Source organism: Rhinopithecus bieti, unplaced genomic scaffold (assembly GCF_001698545.2).
Source record: "Rhinopithecus bieti isolate Rb0 unplaced genomic scaffold, ASM169854v2 scaffold_1561, whole genome shotgun sequence".
Taxonomy (NCBI): domain Eukaryota; kingdom Metazoa; phylum Chordata; class Mammalia; order Primates; family Cercopithecidae; genus Rhinopithecus; species Rhinopithecus bieti.
The window spans coordinates 834,860-854,949 of record NW_016803640.1 but is presented as its reverse complement, the minus strand read 5'-3'; the positions used below and the strand labels follow the sequence as shown (position 1 = coordinate 854,949).

General features: G+C 44.2%; 1 protein-coding gene across 3 annotated transcripts; it reads left to right on the top strand.

Annotated features, from left to right (window-relative positions):
* Positions 1–5,528: 5,528 nt before the first annotated feature.
* ISL1 (ISL LIM homeobox 1) lies at positions 5,529–17,109 on the top strand. Of its 3 annotated transcripts, none has more exons than XM_017891810.1 (6): positions 5,529–6,099; positions 6,931–7,120; positions 9,923–10,182; positions 12,065–12,351; positions 13,670–13,837; positions 15,887–17,109. In XM_017891810.1, exons 1-6 carry the CDS (start codon positions 6,072–6,074, stop codon positions 16,001–16,003), a joined length of 1,050 nt encoding a protein of 349 aa, XP_017747299.1. In that variant the 5' UTR covers positions 5,529–6,071; the 3' UTR covers positions 16,004–17,109. The 3 variants fall into 3 exon arrangements, with proteins under 3 accessions (XP_017747299.1, XP_017747310.1, XP_017747317.1); XM_017891828.1 differs by lacking the exon at positions 5,529–6,099 and adding an exon at positions 8,861–9,063 and having other exon boundaries at positions 7,033–7,120; XM_017891821.1 differs by lacking the exons at positions 13,670–13,837; positions 15,887–17,109 and adding an exon at positions 12,919–13,658 and having other exon boundaries at positions 5,800–6,099.
* Positions 17,110–20,090: the final 2,981 nt, after the last annotated feature.

The following is a 20,090-nucleotide window of genomic DNA, read 5'->3' as shown; positions in this document are numbered from 1 at the left end:
TTAGCTAGAAGGCTAGCAAATTGCAAAACGGCGGGGGCCAAAGAGACGGTTGGGGTCTCTGTTTAGCGCTTCTCTCATCCCTGGACTCAGGCTAGGTTAAATTTCCAGCGACGTGTGTGCTTGAAAGCAGACAGGTCGGGTTCTTGGAAAAAACATATAGCAGAGTTTCTGAGCCCCAGAAGGATCTTAAGACAGGAGTTCCTGAGCCCTGAACAAGAGGCTACCTGGGGTACAGCGATTGATCTCTGTGCGGTGAGGCTGGGAAGGGAAGGCATTGTTGACCTTTTGGGGAGCAAGTGAACAACTCAGTCGAGTTGATGAACTGACGTTCTTTCTGAAAGGGGTCGTCTCCTGGGCCCCTTTTCTTTTCTCAGTCGGCCTTTAGCAGGTAGGGAGGCAGGGCAAATTCTTCTCTCAATGTGAAGTCACAAAGAATTGATGAGTTTTAACAGCATGGATCTTAAGTCGTAGATAATTCTAAACACACCCGCGCCAGAGTTCACACCCTTGTTCCTCTCCACGGAGTCGGAGCAGACAGCGACCTTCAAAATTGTCCCTAAAATCTCTCTCGAACTGACTGGGCACTTACTGGGATTTCAGGGGTTTTTCTTCAGCTTCCAAACTACTATTACGCGCAGAATATACTGGTAGTTGCCAGCAATGATTGCCCCCCATCTCTTTTTAAAAGTAGCCCCCGTCCACGCACCATTCAGCTTACACTAAACTGTCCCGACATGCCTTAGCCGTCAGTTTAATTCACAAAGTAGCTGTAACTCTTGGCATCACCTCCGCAGCCCACCCGAGGACTCCTTTCCAGGACACCTTATGAGGCTATTTTTCGAGCGCTGAATTCTGAGACTTAAAGGAAGGTTACTTGAGGCATCCTGGTAGATTTCCGGGCTTCCAACTCCCTCCCCTGCTTGGCTGGTAATTTTCTGCTGCTCCACCTCCTCCCCCACTTGACCTCCTCCAAGGTACCTTCGCCTCCCCTCCCCCGCTTGTCCCCAGTAAATCTCCAGCGGGTGGGGGAAATCAACCCTTTGGCGCTAAAGCTAAACTCAGAGCTGCCCGTTGGACAGGATTGCAGTGGGGGAAATGGTGTCCGTCCTTTCAGAAAGAATGATCAACTAGATGGAGGTAACTTGCTCCACGTTTCCCGATATCTCAGGCGGACCCATGAGTGTTTTGCTAGATTCAGTGCAAATGTAGATTTCAGCTGAACCGCTCAGGGCTTGAGAGATAACTATTTCACTCTCCGGACTGCAACCACTTCCGCGAGAATCTGATACATTTAATGAAGGCTTTGCCAGATGTACGGGTCAGCGTGTCCTTGGCCCACCACAACTTGGGTCAGCACACTGCACTCACTAGCACCAACCTGGGCTCCACGCAGCAGAACTCGGTTAAAAATCGTCTTTCCTGGTCACTTAGGAGTTCTAGGGGGCAGGGGGAAGCAAGAAAAAGGTTTCACTTGACACTGCCGGCCGCTTTTGATAAGTCATAGCAAATACTTTCAGAAGCACAATTTTAAAGGGAGAATCCAAATTTCCGTCCTCGCTCGGCCGAACTCCTCCCTGCAATCAGCTGCAGACCATCGCAGGCTCAGGACTGAACTGAGGTTTGTGGCTTCGCAGCTGCCCCGATGCGATGCTGGGAGCATGAAATTCTATCTCGGCTGAGAACCGAGCAACAGACCGCACAAGAACAGTGCCTTCTGGCCTGTCATCTGCCAAGAAATACCAGGAACGCTGGTGTCAGAAACAACAACCTGAACCCAGAAAGTAAGGCTAGGAAGCTCTGTGTGCAGAGAAAATTCTTGCTAATTCACCCAGACTGTTTTAACTGGTTAATAAAGCAACTGACACTCAACAAAACCACAATCGCAGCAGGAGTCCTAGGCATCAAAATAAGAATCACAACTAAAGGTTTGTTGTTGTTGTTAACAACTGCCTTTATTATCACTGCTTAGTATTTTTTTAAGTAAAAGGAAAGGAGATAATCATTTCATACCCAGTGGTATCTCTTCCTTTTCTCCGAAATTAGAGCACAGATTCTCTTGATTGTTCCTCAATAAGCCACCACCACCAAATTTGCCTAGAAGAGAGGCAAATTGGTTCTAAACACCCACATCCCGTTCCCGGTGGAATACAGTTAATCGTAACTCCTTTAAAAAGCACATAATTTTATCTGACCCTTGGACATGCTTAAAGATACTGAGGACTTACATAGCCTTATTCTACATGACTAGAGACTACACATAAAAGATAAAAACAGGAAAAGGGATACATATGCATCTACTCAATATCCATTTTTAGAGGTAAATAAAATGTTCCTGTTTCACTTTGGCCCCCAAACTATATATGATTGTGGACATCAGAAAATATAAACCCTTCAGGTATATATATATTTTCATCTGAATACTTTACTCAGTGAAAGTAGCAGTGTAACTGTTATTCTACTCTTTCAAACCTGATTCTGATGTGAGCTAAACATACAGCATCATCTCCCTGGGAACAAATTCCCAAATTTATACCTTCATTGGAAAGCTGATCAAAGCCCCTCTTCCCTTCCCAATCTTGGTTAGATGAGAAGGAATAAGCTGTCCGTTTGTGACCTCCCAAAGAACCAACTTAAAATTCATTTATATCTGCCAGAGGTTACTGGAAGATCAATAAATGCTAAATGTGTAATTTTACCTTTCAATTGGAATTAAAACCTATTCAGATTTTTAAAGTGTAACTTGGGAGCATGATGTTTGTTCAGGAATCTGTATCTGACATTAAGTTTGATGTGGAATGTTTAAATTGTAATTAAAGCAGAGAAAGCAACAGTATACAAAAACACAGGTCTAAGAGCCCACCAGGAGGTTGGGTGTTAACATCCACATTTTGGAAGGTGTATACAAGTGCACATGGGCAGATGCCACAGACTCCAGAGGAACTTACGTTTCAGTATCCCTTTTACATTGAAAGACACTGTCGGATATATTGAGGCAGTCGGATATATATTGAGGCAGTCTGGAGGTGATGGGGACTATACATAATAACTATTCATACTCCTCTTTTTCTCAGTAAAGGAACTCAAACCAGAGATTCACACTATTGCCGTTTTCAAGGATATATTTTCGACCTAACAATATACAAAGGTCAAAACGAGTCCATTTTTGAGAGGAGAGGGTCTAATCCCCCCTTTGAACACAAGAGGTCGCTCCTGTAATCAAGTATTAAGGAAAAATTGCTAATCAGTTTTATGTATTCTCTTGAAAACAAAATTTTACAGATATATTTGATGTACTAAATCCACATACAGCAATCAGCTGAGGAAATGAGAATAGTCCATGATCAATTTAGAACTTCAAGGTGAGGTGAAACTACAAAGCCTGCTATTCTAACTTGGATTTTAATGTAAAATGTATCATGATACATGCACTGAACTTCAGAGCATGTCCATCATGGTGCGGGTCCCTCAAACGTCTCCTTTTAATGCGGGTATCTTCACCATGCGTCTTACTTCTATCAGTTTAGGAACTTACTAAGAAAATACTTGTTTACAACAATGGTGCAGAATGAAAAGAGGAAAATGTTGTCTTCACCATTAAGGTGAAATTGCCTGTTACTAAAGGTTTCCCCCAAGCCACATGCCAGTTTTTCTACTTGGAATTGCTATCATCTGCAATAATTCTTTGTAATGCAATAGCTTATTGGTTTAGAGAGTTAAAATACCACACTATGTGTGGGAGGTGGGGGCTGGTTTGAAGGAAGATGGATAGTGAGGGTGCTTTGTGGATCTCAAATGTAAGTCATCAGGCTTCTGGTAGCTTCTGGTGTTTAATTACATCTTATAAACGTGGCATGATAGAATATGACTGGGTAAAACTCTCCACTTTCTGGCATTGTGGTGGTTATCTTTTTTTACTAGGGTCAACATGTTTATCTATATGGGAAACATGCCCGAATACTGGGAAGATTTGCTTAGTGTTGAGATTATCAGCATCAGCTTTGCAAAAGCAGCTTGACAAAAGGCTCCATACATTTAACACCAGAGACTAGAAACAGACCAAAAAAAAAAAAAAAAAAAAAAAAAACCCACAACTGGTAAATTTATCAGCCTAGGTCTATTCAACTTTCGCTTTCATACACGTGCTACAAAATAACTTATAATAAAAATGGAAGGGAAGAGAGATCCAATTTGAAATTCTCCTTGAGAAAAAGCAAAATAAATCAAAACGAGTTCCTGGGGAAGAAAGCCTCAGCTAGGTCAAGAGGAAACTTTTGCATCTTAGATTCCCTTTCCACTTTGGAGAGGCATTACCCGTTCAAGCCCAGCCAATGCGACGGGCCAGGACTTACAGCTCTTATCAAGGGTTAGATTTTGCGAAAGATACAAAGAAAGGAGTTTCCTAACACACCGGGTCCTCTCACGGCAACAAGACACCGAAATTAAGCCTACTATGGTTTGTGTCTGTAGGCCTTTTTAGATAAAACTGGCAGTCCCATTAGATAAGAAATGGCTTTTTAGAAGCTTTGGGGAAGCGCGGGGTTCTTCGTGGCCTTCCTGTGACTTTGTCTTTGGCAGACTGTAAGAGATGATGGGAACATGTAAGAATGATTGAAAAAGGTTACCGGCGAGTTGCACCCAACAATCTTCTCTCTCCAAGTAGTTTCCTGAGAGAAAATTATTATATATCAACGCCTAGGGACGTGAAACAGATCTTCCACTGTTCTGTAATAGAATCCCTCCCTACTCGCGCCCTTACACTAATGCATTGTTTAAAAATCTCCAGTCATGGAGACTTGTCCTTATAATTATCAAAACACCACAGCTAGCTGCACAAGTCTGCTTAAAAACAAAGGGCAGGAGACCAGAAGAGAGAGGAATTGGACAGTATATTAAAACCTTACAAACTTTAGACTACCTAAAGATCATTTCGCTCTTTGGCTTCGTGTTAGTGAACTTCAATTCTAGAGTTAAACTGAAAAGCAGACCTCGCGGGTCTGAAAGACAAAAAGTCAGTCCGCGGAGTCAACTTCGTTTTACCGGTGCGTTCCAACCTGATTGTCCGCAACAGCAAGAAGCGCTTTTCCTCCCACCCCACGTTTTTAGATATCTGAGGTCGGGGATGACGGAGTTACGGTGTAGCAGTCAGGAAACAGTTCCTCTGGGTTTAATCATCCCATTCCTAATTCTTCTTCCCCTAGCGCGCCGAGCGCAGCCAGTTCTGGAGGGAACTCACCCTCCCGAGCAGCCAAGGAGGGCCAGGCCCCGGGGATGTGCGCCACGGCGTGGGACCAAACCAAGATAAGCGGCCTGCTCCAAGTTCCCCCCGTTTCCTAGAGCCCGGGAGGGACCTCGTCAACAGGTAGACCTACCCACCAGCCACTCGCCACGAGCGGCAGAAAGTGAGCCCCGCGCGCAACGTTGCCATTCGGACTGCGGGGACCCCAGGAGCGGAGGGCGGAGGAGTAGCGCGACACGAGGCGAGGGCGCAGACGGCACGGCCGGGAAGGAACGCGGGAGGGGGCAGAAGGAAGAGGAGGAGAAGGAGAAGGAGGCCAGAGCCAGAACAGCCCGGCAGCCCGAGCATCGGGGGAGAACGGGCTGAGCCCGGAGCAAGTTGCCTCGGGAGCCCTAATCCTCTCCCGCTAGCTCGCCGAGCGGTCAGTGGCGCACAGCGGCGCCGAGACTGAAATATGATAATCAGAACAGCTGCGCCGCGCGCCCTGCAGCCAATGGGCGCGGAGCTCGCCTGACGTCCCCGCGCGCTGCGTCAGACCAATGGCGATGGAGCTGAGTTGGAGCAGAGAAGTTTGAGTAAGAGATAAGGAAGAGAGGTGCCCGAGCCGCGCCGAGTCCGCCGCCGCCGCAGCGCCTCCGCTCCACCAACTTCGCCGGCTTAAATTGGACTCCCAGATCCGCGAGGGCGCTGCGCAGCCGAGCAGCGGCTCTTTCAGCTTTGGCAACCCCAGGGGCCACTATTTCCCACTTAGCCACAGCTCCAGCATCCTCTCTGTGGGCTGTTCACCAACTGTACAACCACCATTTCACTGTGGACATTACTCCCTCTTACAGATATGGGAGACATGGGAGATCCACCAAAAAGTAAGAGGCTATTTTACCTTGTGGGGCTCGGTGTGCTGTTCTTGTGCGGGGTTCTCTCTCAGGCACCGGCTGAGGTGCCAAGGGCTCTTTGGAGTTGGAGTCATTGCCTGGAGAAAGAGAAAAGGTGGCTTTTTCTTGTTGCCGCCGCGCCTGCATGCTTACTGTCGGTTCTTATCTTCGGGAAACTGATCGTACCTTGTGTTTGAATTCGCCTGTGTACCCTCCAAAACCCTAGCTTTCTGGTGCTAAGCGGTGATTTCCTCCTGGGGAATCCTGAGCTCTCCGAGAAGGTTATTATGTTGCAAAGGTCTGCCTGCACACTCATTACCCAGAGATGTGAATTAGCATTAGACTTGCAAAAGAGTGACAACTGTATTTATGCCTGCTCTTGCTAACAATATCCAGTCCTATGTGCTATTTAAGAGCTTGCTTCATGGAAAATATAGACATCCCTGCATTCACTTAACGCTTCTAGTCAAAACCTTTTCTTTGACTTGACTTATCCATAATCTTTCCCAATGATTATAGCAAAGAGGAAGGAGGGGGATAAAAAGAAATACAAAATAAGCGGGTTTGATTGCATGCTAGGCGTACAAATGTAGACTATTCCAATCTGCATTTTACATATATTCCACCTCCTTTAAAAATGAGTCAAGGTTTTGATGGCACACTTCAATTACCATCCCAAAGTGCAATACTCTTAAAAAAAAAAAAAAAAAAAAAAAAAAAAAAACCTCCCAGAGTACGCCCTATAAGAGAACGACACTAAAAGTGTGTTTATCTCTGTAGGAAGTAAACGGTTAGTCAATCATGTATTTATTTTCATTTCAGAAAAACGTCTGATTTCCCTATGTGTTGGTTGCGGCAATCAGATTCACGATCAGTATATTCTGAGGGTTTCTCCGGATTTGGAATGGCATGCGGCATGTTTGAAATGTGCGGAGTGTAATCAGTATTTGGACGAGAGCTGTACATGCTTTGTTAGGGATGGGAAAACCTACTGTAAAAGAGATTATATCAGGTATGGCATTTACACTTCTTCCTTAATTTTGTGAGATTTCCCTTACTCTGCCCAATCTTTATGTATTATTTGGTGTGGCTTTGTCTTTTTGTGAAGTTTGCCTCTGTGGAGTCATGCAAGCCAAAGTTACCCTGTACATGTGTTACAAAAATCAAGCTATGCTGTTCATTTCATTTTTTAGTGGAGAAAACAAAACCCTTAACAGTGGTATTCATAATTCTGGGGTATTGAGGCTTGTTTAATTACTCTTGGAATTTATGATGCACAAATTATTTTCCTCTTTCACCCACCCCTTACAAAACAAAATTTTAAAAGATGGAGAAGTTTGGGTTTTGACTTTAAAATAGGGTCGATTTTTTATTGTATAGTGCAGTGTTCTGTTTGTTTTAGTCCTTTTTAAAATTAGTAACTTAAACAAATTTTTTGGTGACATCAATGCAATAGGTGAAATAAAAGTTTGACCGAAGCATGTTTAGAAATCTACTTTGAAAGAGCGAGTACAGGTATTGCTCCTTTTATTTTTTGGGTAAGACCTCCTTCTAAGAAAAATTTAAAACCAACCTAAATATTCCTTGCAGAAAACACTGGAAACTTAATCTTTTTAAATATTAACCCTTTGGTGACATCTGTCTCTTCTTTCTTATCTTATCTGAGCTGATGAATTAAAGCAGATCAAATTGCCCATCATCTGTCTACGAACAATTGGTATATTTAGATAATTGAACAGCTTCCTTTCTCACATTAAAATCTGGTAACTGATAAAATGAGCGAATTGTCCAAATTGACAAGACTGAAACCACATGGGAACTTTCTGAGTTTGGTTTTGTTGTTTTGGAGAGGTTTTTTTTTTTTTTTCCTCCAATTTATTCTGCATCAGGCTTTGCTAATCTCAAGTTTTCTCTGACTTGTGTGTATATATCAGAAACTTTGTTTTCTGCCTTAGAAAGCCAGTACAGTCTCTAAAGAAAATTGTATTTGTTTTATTAACAAACAGAAGAGGTATCACCATCATTATTATGTTAAATAGCAAAATATCACTTTTTAAATGTCTGATGGCTATTAACAAATAATTAATTAGGTTTTGTAAGGCAAATGGTTTCTGAAGCTTGAGAACTTTTATTAAAGTTTAATTAAGATTTAATATACAGTCACAGTTTGCTCCTGCTCACTTAGTATCCAGCATTTTTTTCTTCTTTTTTATAAATCATGACACGGAGAGGATAATCTTGGTAGATAAAATTAACCTGGTTAGGGGAGGTTAATACTTTAGAGAGGGAGTAAAAGGAAGTAAGGGAAGTCGGGGTACAGGAAGGGGGAGGGATTTTATAAATTGTTTGGTCACCGCCAAAGTCAAGTCTTCACCCTATGAAATGAAAGATCTCACATTGAGTAGGCGGAGGGAGGAAAAACTTTTGAATCCACCTTCTAACCTCTGACAAATGAGCGTTTTCATGGTTTACTAGATTGGTGTGTAAACGCCAGAGTCTAGAGAAGGAGAGTCCACTTCAGGAGTATCTTTACTCCTGTGGAAATAGTATTTTGCTCAATTGCACACAGGTTTGCATGTGCCTACTTCTGGATATACACATTTGTAGAAGGACCTAATCATTTTTACCTTCTCTCCACTCTCTCTCAACTCCCTCTCTCTCTCTCTCTCTCTCTCTCTCTCTCTCTCTCTCTCTCTCTCTCTCTCTGTGTGTGTGTGTGTGTGTGTGTGTGTGTGTATGTGTAATCTTGTAGTTGTAAAAGCAGAAGAGACTGAACAGTTAGATTTCCACATCTCTCCTTGGAGAAGCAGTATGCGTCCTCCTGTTGTGTGGATCGTGTCCTCTGTCTTCCATTCTTTATGTTTGTAGGAATGCCCCAGCTTCTGTTATTCCTGAAAGATGCAGAAGGGGCCAGGGAAGTGCAGCCTAGATGGAACCTATAAAGATTGTCCCTTGGTAAGGAAAGGCCAGCAGTGAGAAAGACCTGAGAAGTGGGTCTTTGCATTTTTTCAGTCTGGTCATGGTTTTCAAGAAAATTGAAATAGAGGTATATGATTTAACAACTTGAAAAAGATTGAGGGAACAGACACAGATTTTTTAAAAAAATAATAATAATACAAGGAAGAATGAAGAGGAAATGTTCTGTTAACATTGCTGCCTGAAGAAAGTCTATAGTTGGAGAAAAACTGGAAAGTACTTGTGCAAAAGGAGATGTGGAAACGCTCAGAGGTTTCATTTTGTTATTCTGCTTGTTTATTTGTGAGTGTTTGCAAACCGAGTGGGGTGACAATCCCCTTCTCCTACCTCCTTTTTCTTGGAAGGAGGACTTTGTGTTGCAGTTTTAGACATTTCTAGCAGCAGAATTTGGGGGATAGGGAGGTGAAAGTGTGGGTGTCGGTGGCCACCAGAGTCTTTCTGGCTTCCCTCCTGCCAAGATCTGCAAGATCAACCTGGGACTGATGGCTAGAGCAGCAGCCCGAGTCTGGAATCCAATGCATTTTCTGTGGTACAGGCTAGGTGTTTTGAACTAAGAGTTACCGCCTGAGACAGAGGTTCATCGGAAAGGAAACGGGAATAAAAGAAAGGGAGGAGGGAGGAAGGGGAAAAGAGAGATGGGGGAAGGAAGAGAGACAGGGAGGGAGAGAGCAGGGTTTCATTTCCGTCCTTCTGTTCCCAACTTCTGTTTGGAAATGCTGTTTACTTGGGGCGTCTTGCCCGGGATCTTGGGCCAGGGAAGTGCCCGCCTGAAGTGACCCCCTCTTCCTGTGCTTCTCTCCCTGCTCTGGGCCGACTCCCCCCTCCCCCCCCCAAACAGGTTGTACGGGATCAAATGCGCCAAGTGCAGCATCGGCTTCAGCAAGAACGACTTCGTGATGCGTGCCCGCTCCAAGGTGTATCACATCGAGTGTTTCCGCTGTGTGGCCTGCAGCCGCCAGCTCATCCCTGGGGACGAATTTGCCCTTCGGGAGGACGGTCTCTTCTGCCGAGCAGACCACGATGTGGTGGAGAGGGCCAGTCTGGGCGCTGGCGACCCGCTTAGTCCCCTGCATCCAGCGCGGCCACTGCAAATGGCAGGTACTCCTCTGCCCGGCTCGGGTAGGCAGGCGCCAGGTTAAGCCAGCCTGTGTGCTGGCGGCCACAACAACGGTGGTAGCTACAGGGGTGGTGGTAGTGTTTGCCTGCAGTTAAATGAAGTGTTTTGTACGCAATTTGCTTGCGCTGTGCTCTGCTCCTTTGCAGCAAGGTTCAGTGCACTCACTTCTCCCTTGATTCCCCAAGCACACCTACACCGTCTGTGTCTATATGGTTACACATAAATGTACACGACTTGTGTACACGTGTATACACAAGCCCAAACATTACTTCCAGTTCGCTTTGGTCTCCAAACCTTGGCTTGCTGAAAACGGGCTTCAGCTCCCAGCCAGGTATTCTCCTGCTGCCTAATTAAAGGGGCGGAGCCCCGGGTCCCTGGAGCTTCATCCTTTAACCCAATGAAGGAAGCTTAGGTGGCCTGAAGTCATTTAGTCTCCCAAATCCTTTTTCCTTGTGAGTTGCTTCACTGTCGAAAATTTTTTAAATTTTTTATCTTTTGTGAGAGAACAGGACTGAAAAGATACAATTTTAAAAACTGCAGGCCATTGCACAGAGCTATAATTTAAAACTGTCAACAAGCTAATCTGCAGTAATTGCCTTTTAAAGGGAGCCTGCTTCTTTAAATCATTCATTCTATATGATTTGGTGAGAGTTTCATCTTCAGGCCCATGGTTGTAGCTCTAAATTGACCCCATAGGTGTTGGCCTGACACTAGGGGGTTGTAGAAGGTGCAGGATGTGTATCATATAGATAAGAGGACTCATTCCCAAGGAAGAGGAGTGGAAACCTGGCAAGGTTGGTCAGGACCAAAGAAGAGGGTAAGAAGGTGGACAGTGTTTCCAAACCTGACTTTCTGTCATGAATAGATCGACTCTTTTGCAGTTTTAAAGTATAAATTCCCACTAAACACAGAAGGTGAAGAAACTGTAGTGCTCCCTTACCCTTCTGCCTTCTGGCAGCTCTAAGTATTCTGTTCAGGGGGATTTGTGACTAGTTTGCACTGGGGCAAGGCCAGGGGTGCTGCTCCTGTTCAGTGGAGCCTGCACTCTGCTTGCCGGGAAGCACAGAAGAAGCTAAAATACCGGGAGGGAGGCGGGGGACATATCCCAGCCACCGTTTATCTAGAGCCTAGGCAGCTCAACAGAGTTTCTGTTTTCTACTGCTTGGGGTCTGCCCATCTCAGGAACATCCATGTATTACTTTAGATTTAATACGAAGGAAGAGCAAGGATTGGAGATATGGCAGAAATAGCGAAAATCTTCAGCCCCTTGACATGATTGTCCTCTCGGACTGAAGTTCAAGGCGTTTTGGCAGAGTTCTCAGCCTTCGCCTTGCAGAAATCCCTGCTCGTGTAGTATTTATGGCTGTCACTGAAGTGCTCTGCGTTCTTCCTTGTACCCTCTGTGGCCTTGGCCCAAGAGAAAATTCTGAGCCTGGAGAGGGTGGTAATCAATGTAACTGGGGCCCAGTCTGGGCACAAGGAAACGTGAGAAAGGAGGAGAAACAGTGCTGAAAAATGCCACGCCTGCTGTGAACAGGGGGACAGATTTTAAACCTGCTTCCCTTGGCTAACACTTTGTTGACACGAGGAGGGGCGGGTGCTGCATTCCGGCCCGGTATTACTCAGCATTGACCTCTGCAGATTAGAGAGGAAGATTTTATTCTCCCTTTCACCCTCTTCGCCCCACCTCTGCCGCCCCCTGCTTTGTGTGCCGAGGCTGCAAACACTAGCCATTGTCCTGGAGTATCTCAGGCGGGCGGGCGGGCAGGCGAGCCAGCTAGCGCGGGCGGGCAGGCGAGTGAGGGCGGGCGGGCGAGCGAGCGAGCGGCCAGCCCAGCGCTCATGGCGCTCCTTGCCCCGCAGCGGAGCCCATCTCCGCCAGGCAGCCGGCCCTGCGGCCCCACGTCCACAAGCAGCCGGAGAAGACCACCCGCGTGCGGACTGTGCTGAACGAGAAGCAGCTGCACACCTTGCGGACCTGCTACGCCGCAAACCCGCGGCCGGATGCGCTCATGAAGGAGCAACTGGTAGAGATGACGGGCCTCAGTCCCCGTGTGATCCGGGTCTGGTTTCAAAACAAGCGGTGCAAGGACAAGAAACGAAGCATCATGATGAAGCAACTCCAGCAGCAGCAGCCCAATGACAAAACTGTGAGTGGCTCTGGGGCCAGGCAGGGAATGCGAGGGGGAAGTAGATGCGGCGTGCGAGGTGCGTTCCTGGTGCCCAGTCTGGCCGGCGCGCGGTTTTCGATCCTGCTCCTGGGCAGGAGTTTGGCTGGGGCTGCCCCTTATCCCCACCCCCACCCCTGCTTGGGGGAGAGGTTACCCGGCGCGGGCCGCCAGCCGAGGTCGGGGAAGCTTCGAGGCTCCATACGCCAGGGGAGCGGCAGCCAGGTCCCAACCTCGTGGGTGGGCTCATGCCCTTCCTCCTCGCCTGTACCTGCGAACTGGAGAAACGCCGTCCTCCCCTCCGAGGGCAGGCGGCAACGAGGTTTGGCCCGGGTTTTGCCAACATTCAGATCGTCAGTTCCTCACGTACAGTAGAAGAGGGAGGGATAACACCTTGGGTTCCTACCTACATCCAGGGGTTCCGTGGGCAGGTCACCCTGTGAGCCCCCAGGGCGCACTGTACTTTTGTGTAAGGTTGGCCGCTGCGCACCTTCAGGCTGAGGAGTTCCCCCAAGGTGACCCGCATGCCCAGAGCACCCTCTGCTCCAGGTGAAGCCCAGGCCTCCACAGAGACTCGCACCAGTATCCACTGTTATCTTGGGCCCACGGAAGCACCCACTCTGCAGGCCTCCTGGTGAAGTTAAGCTAGAGTTTCTTTTCTTTCTTTCTTTTTTTTTTTTTTTTTTTCTTCTTTTCTTTTACTGCTTTGGCCCTATTTTTAAATGCCATAAAACCTGCTGTCATTAAACTTGGCAGGCTGGCCAAGACTGGGTCAGGGCACTTTCTGAGTTGGTTAGTGCGTAATAGCACAATAGGAAACAGACCCAAATGCTTTGGGGGGATGAGGTGGGGGGCTGGCTCTTCCTTGAGGAGAACTGCTTGGAAAAAATCTGCAGCTTACTGAAACTGCCCAGAAAACCACCCTGTCTAGAGGCTAAAGGGAAACCCTGCTTACCTCAGCTTTCTAGTTCTGGGAAGCTATGGCCTGAGAAGGCAGAGGGGAGGAATTGGTCTGAGCTGTGAAGGTAAAGGGGAAGAAGAAAATTATAGTAGAATTTGGTTTAATAAGGTCCATGCAGACCTAATAGTCCAGCCCACAGAGGCAGAAACACAAAACACAATAAAACAAAACTGAATTCTAGCTAATATCTATAGGTACAGCAGATTAACTGAGTCAATAAAGGCCACTAGATAGATAAGATAATACCAGGGTATATTTGCTTAGCCTGTGCAGACAATGGAGGGAGGGAATTTGCTCATTAACATGTTGGGATTGGTGGGGGGGGGGGCCTATTCACAGAATATCCAGGGGATGACAGGAACTCCCATGGTGGCTGCCAGTCCAGAGAGGCACGACGGTGGCTTACAGGCTAACCCAGTGGAGGTACAAAGTTACCAGCCACCTTGGAAAGTACTGAGCGACTTCGCCTTGCAGAGTGACATAGATCAGCCTGCTTTTCAGCAACTGGTAAGTGTCAGCTCCCAGATGGAAGAGGCTGAATTCCCAACAGGGGACTCTGGTTTAACTGTCACACACTGAAAGATTCAGTGGGGAGGGTGCCTTCTTGGGCTCAGGGTTGGGGAGAAACCAAGGAGATGGGTAATGAAGAGAAGGGAGACAAAAAGAGAAGGAAAACAAACCTCTTGTGCATCTTTTTTTTTTTTTTTTTATGAGACTGCATAATTTGACCATATAAGTTGAATTTTCTATCAATCAGGACTTCTTTGAAGGATTAATTTCAAGGTACCTAACTCTAGGTAGCATGTGCCAGAAGATGTACAGTGTTGGAGAATCATACATCTTAGAATTTTAGAGTTGTCCAGGACTTCAGGAAATCGTCTTGGCATTTCAATCAGCAATTAGTAAGTTTATCCTTCCTGAGCATCTAGAGAATAGGATATATAAGGACCCAAATCAAGGTGATTGTAGTACATAATCAATGCTATAATACATAATCAGTGTCGTTATCAATAAACAGCAGCCACATGTCTGGGTGCAGTTTTCAAATATATCAATAAAGATTATTCAAAGAGATCAATACTTTTTGTTACGGTATCCCTTGCTGGGAATATCTTAATCTAAAATGTAGAATCGTTTAAACGTTTTCAAGTGTATGAGTTCAAATGTCATAGAGACACACACCGTGTACCATGTATAGCAAAAGGGACATGAGCTCTACCAATCAGAAGTAAAGTGTTCAATCTGTGAAAACCTTAACATGTTTTCCACATCCAGTGAAGAGAAAATTAATTCACTTTTTGCCTACAAAAGCCATAAGGGATCAAGATGAATAAGAACAATAAATATATATCCTTTGTAATATGCTGTATGTATATATATGATTTTTTTTCTTGAAGAGTAATCAGCCTTATAGAATCTTGTTTCATAAAATGTAAAGATGTATCCCAAAACCTTATTCCCTTTTTTGGAAATAAACCTTTAGTTGAGGCTAGCTTTTTACCCTCATATTTACCTGAAGGGTATTTACTTTCTCAATGTCAACAGTTAGGTAATTGGCCAGAGGCAAGTGGTTAAAAGGGCTTAGCCCCAGGCTGGTGTTTGCAAATGCTAAGTGGGTACAGAGGCTAGAAGTCCCTTAATCTCATATTGGAAAAATTTACTGTAGAAAGAAATGTAGGCTCTGGAACTAGGAAAAAAAAATAGTTTAAGGCCATTAATCTGTTGAGTTATTTGAACGAAACCTGAATCACAGAAGGAAGCTAAGGGGAGGGTTCAGGGCAGCCAAATGTTTGCACTTTCTGAAACTTTAGTGAGAGCTGTGCAAGGGAAGCTGAGGCAGGGGTGGGCATGGTTAGAGAAGGTTTACAACAGCAGTCCAGTGTGTTTACGGTTAAAGAAGGTGTCAGATGTTTAAGAAGGAGTCAGATATTAGGGTTAAAAGAAGGAATCAGAATGGGATGATGTCATAATATATGGGTCTCATTTTGGAAGGAAGAGCCTGATGTAAAGAGAGAGAGAGAGAAAGGCCAAAAGGCAGCAGGACCAACAAGGAAGAATGCCCAAGCTATGAGCCTGCTGAGGAGTTAATCTTTGTTCTGTGGAGCCTTCTCTCAATCTCCCGTCAAAGGATCTGAGCCTGTTAACGGATTTTTCAACTGAAGAAAGTCTTTGATGCCTAGAGACTGAGAGCTCGCCTACTCCCAGGGCAACATGTAGCCAGCAGGATAATTTTATCTTGAGCATGCATAGTAGAGTTGTGATGCCATTTTACAGTGGGAAACACATTTGTTCTTAAATAATTTAATGTAACATAATGTTGGGATTTCAGTTTCAGTTAAAACAGAGATCTTTTGGAAGATGGGAAAGTGAGAGGACTTCTTCTCAAGTTTTTCTTCTCTAGGCTTTCTCTAAGCTTGTTAAAATTCAGTTATCTATGTGGGTATCTTTACCTATCTATCTACACAAACATTTCTACATACACAATATGATGAGTTTATAATCTTTTTATGAATACTATTCCAGCGTCCTTTATTTATTTCTCAACCTTCTATGCAGGTCAATTTTTCAGAAGGAGGACCGGGCTCTAATTCCACTGGCAGTGAAGTAGCATCAATGTCCTCTCAACTTCCAGATACACCTAACAGCATGGTAGCCAGTCCTATTGAGGCATGAGGAACATTCATTCTGTATTTTTTTCCCTGTTGGAGAAAGTGGGAAATTATAATGTTGAACTCTGAAACGAAAGTATTTAACAACCCAGTCAGTGAAAACTGAATCAAGAAATGAATGCTCCATGAAATGCACGAAGTCTGTTTTAATGACAAGGTGGTATGGTAGCAACACTGTGAAGACAATCATGGGATTTTACTAGAATTGAACAACAAACAAAACGCAAAACCCAGTATATGCTATTCAATGATCTTAGAAGTACTGAGAAAATAAAAGACGTTTTAAAACGTAAAGGATTTATATTCAAGGATCTCAAAAAAAGCATTTTCATTTCACTGCACATCTAGAGAAAAACAAAAATAGAAAATTTTCTAGTCCATCCTAATCTGAATGGTGCTGTCATTGCCTTGCCAAATAGGAGCTCCAGCAAAAGCGCAGGAAGAGAGACTGGCCTCCTTGGCTGAAAGAGTCCTTTCAGGAAGGTGGAGCTGCATTGGTTTGCGATGTTTTAAGTTGACTTTAACAAGGGGTTAGTTGAAATCCTGGGTCTCTTGGCCTATCCTGTAGCTGGTTTATTTTTTACTTTGCCCCCTCCCCCCCTTTTTTGAGATCCATCCTTTATCAAGAAGTCTGAAGCGACTTTAAAGGTTTTTGAATTCAGATTTAAAAACCAACTTATAAAGCATTGCAACAAGGTTACCTCTATTTTGCCACAAGCGTCTCGGGATTGTGTTTGACTTGTGTCTGTCCAAGAACTTTTCCCCCAAAGATGTGTATAGTTATTGGTTTAAATGACTGTTTTTTCTCTCTATGGAAATAAAAAGGAAAAAAAGGAAAATTTTTTTGTTTGCTCTTGCATTGCAAAAATTATAAAGTAATTTATTATTTATTGTCGGAAGACTTGCCACTTTTCATGTCATTTGACATTTTTTGTTTGCTGAAGTAAAAAAGAAAAAGATAAAGGTTGTATGGTGGTCTTTGAATTATATGTCTAATTGTATGTGTTTTGTCTTTTTCTTAAATATTATGTGAAATCAAAGCGCCATATGTAGAATTATATCTTCAGGACTATTTCACTAATAAACATTTGGCATAGATAAATAAATAAACACAGTGATCCAGGGTCCCTCTTTTATGTTTACAAACAAGCTATTCAAATGTCTGAAAGTAAGGATTGCATGTGAATTGGAGTAAATTGACACACAATAGGAGTGATGTTGTATTGCAAGTAGTTAAGGTTGAGTTTGCAAGTTTGCGTTTCAATAGTTGGATCAGAGTTGGTTGGAAACCCCTTAGCTCTCAGCTATGATAATGCTACTGGTTTTGTGAAAATGAGATGCTGTTCTCTGTCCTGACCCCTCTCTTTCCTTCCCCCAGTCTCTTCCTTGCCGTACCCCACCCATCCACCCACCCCAAATAGGAAAAGGGTCTTGCTTAAAATGGCTTTTGATTCAGAGTCACTATTTTATTTTCTTAGAATAAGTGATTTATACCAAAGACTCTTGCTTGGGATTGTTGAAATGACCTGTATGTCAAATATATAAGCTCTTGGTAAAAGAGAGGCTTTCTGCCTAGCCAGTGAGGTATGACCATTATTTACCAGTGGCGGCTGTCAGCCGATTGAGAAATGCTGCTGTATTTGTGCAGAAGGAACAGGCCTAGAGAAGAGAGTATGCTCTGCAATTCCCAGACCAGTCAGTGTATTCATTTTCTTGCCTCTTCTCCCATCTCCCACCTCTGATTTGTCCCTTCCCCAAGTCTAATTTCAAAAATCTTGGGAAAGCTGACTGGCTATGGGGAGACCGTTCTGTTGGGAAACCACCTTTTATGGGGTGGGGTAGCAGGTCGTGTGCTTTGCTGAACCCATCAGCTATCAGAGTTACGGGCATGCTCTCTGGGATAGACTATTCCCTGCCGCTCCCCCCCCCCCCCCCGCCCCCAGCAATAGTTCAAGTGCTAGAGCCAGAACCCTGGAAAAGAGAAATGGCACTGCCCGAAATTGGGCTTCTTGGTGCTTCTTCGTTTGCTGGCGTCGAATTAGGATTTGGGTCTTCACCCTGTTCCCTCGCCCCCCTTTACCCCCACCCCAGGATGATGCTTTGACTCTGGAAACTGCATTCATTTGTATGCGCGAGTGTAATGCCATTTTCAGTACCTGACAATTCTTAATAAATGTGAAAGCTAAAGTACCCTAATTGTGTGTCGTGTGGCATACCCCTCCGGGCTCCATAGGGTGAGGTGGAGGCTCTGCCCCCCAGCTCTCAAGTTGCTTTCACCCTCTCCAAACCTGCCGCAAGTCTGGAAGCCAGCCTCAATTAGGCTTTTGTTTGGCTTGGTTCTACATAACGGGTTAATTACAGGCTCTAACGTGGGGGCAGAGAGAAAACAAACTTTGCATTGAAAATGTTACAGTGCATTAGACATGCCCGTTGATTACTTTGATTGTTGTGTCTAATTCTTGACAGAGGGTTAATAATTTGGCCGGTGGTAATAATGGCTTGCAGTCTTCTGCTGCGGAAAACAAGAGTTGTGTCTTATCTCACACGGATCTTCTCCAGGAAAGGTTTTTTGTTTGTTTGTTTGTTGTTGTTGTTGTTGTTTTTAACTCAGATCTCCCTCCTCTTATCTCTTGCCAAGGGACTTTACTGTTTTAGCTTCCCATACACTATTTCTATTGTTCTCTTTTTTCCTTTTTCCTCACCATCATAGCTGAAATGGCAACTAATATGCATGTGTAAGGATGGCAGGTTCAATGTGAATATTGGTGTCATGCCTGCAAAGTTACTGAGAGTCCAAGCGTTCCTTACTTGGAAAACCCGCTTCCCCAGCCATAGCCTCTGGAGGACTCAAAAATGTTAGGGACTAGAGATGGAAAACACTTTCTTTAGGGTTTGAATGCAATGGAGGTACTTAAGTGAGGCACCCATCTTTGTGAAGCTTTTTCCTCCTCAAATTGATTTCTAAGATTAAGAATATGTTTGCATGTTTTGGTGGGGGGCAGTGATGTTTTACATACATAGATGTCAGTCTATTCTGAAGTCCATCGCTTGAATTTAACCACAATAATTTAGGGAGGGGGTGATGAATGATTTGGTTTCACTTGCTAGATTCAAGATATTTGTTGCCTGGTGGCTGAGAATGGACTAATGGGTCAATAGTATTCTAGTTCTTTCATTTTTTGTATGAAGGTGTGTCTTCCCCTTTTAGACTCCTCAGCCTGCACTCTAAAATGTGTAGCAGAAATGTCATTTTGTTCACAAATCATCTCTTACATACTCTCCTCTTCTCTGCACACCTCTGGAGACTTAGTTTTGAGCTCTGCTCTTGTAATGAAATTCCTCTTGTTCGTTATTATCTCTGATCATCCCTCCCTTATTACTCTGAATTCTTCCTTCTGGACATTATGACTCATTTCCTCCAGCTTCTGCAAGCTAAAATTTAATGCAGCTAAAAACATCTAGTATGCTTCCCTTAAATCAGAAAATTCATATCAGTATACACAGTCTTAAAGACAGGATATTGTTTCCCCTATAGTTTCAGCACAATACTGTCTTCCATTTCAGCCTGTTTTCCCTCTATCCCATTCATGAAATAAACTTGGGTTTTTTTACAAATCAAAAAAGTTCTTTTCTAAGTTAGAATCATGTTTGAAGATTTTTTTCTCCTTTGAAACAAGGTTTCTGGTTACTCGTAATTCTGTGTGGGTATGTGTACCCACTTGCCCATTGACAACTTTCTTGGAGTTCAAGATTAAGTAGATGACTTTGTGATGCTTGACTGCTATTCACCCTGATCAACTTGTTAAACTCATAATGTTGACCTCTCTTCTGGTGTATCTTATCCTTTTGAAACTAGCTGAAAAGACAATGTGCTTTCAGGTTACCTTGGAAGTACTTTGTATTTCCCTAGCACCTTGAATTTTAAGTCAAAAGATCCATCTCATGAAATGTAACTGTTGTAAATCCCATGTGGCTTTACTTAGCCTTTTCTTTTTTCTAAAAAAAAAAAAGAAAAAAGTTTAAAGAGCTAAGTTTGGATGGCACCCAGCCACTTTGGGTTTTTAATCTCATTCCTAAAACAAGTGAACTGT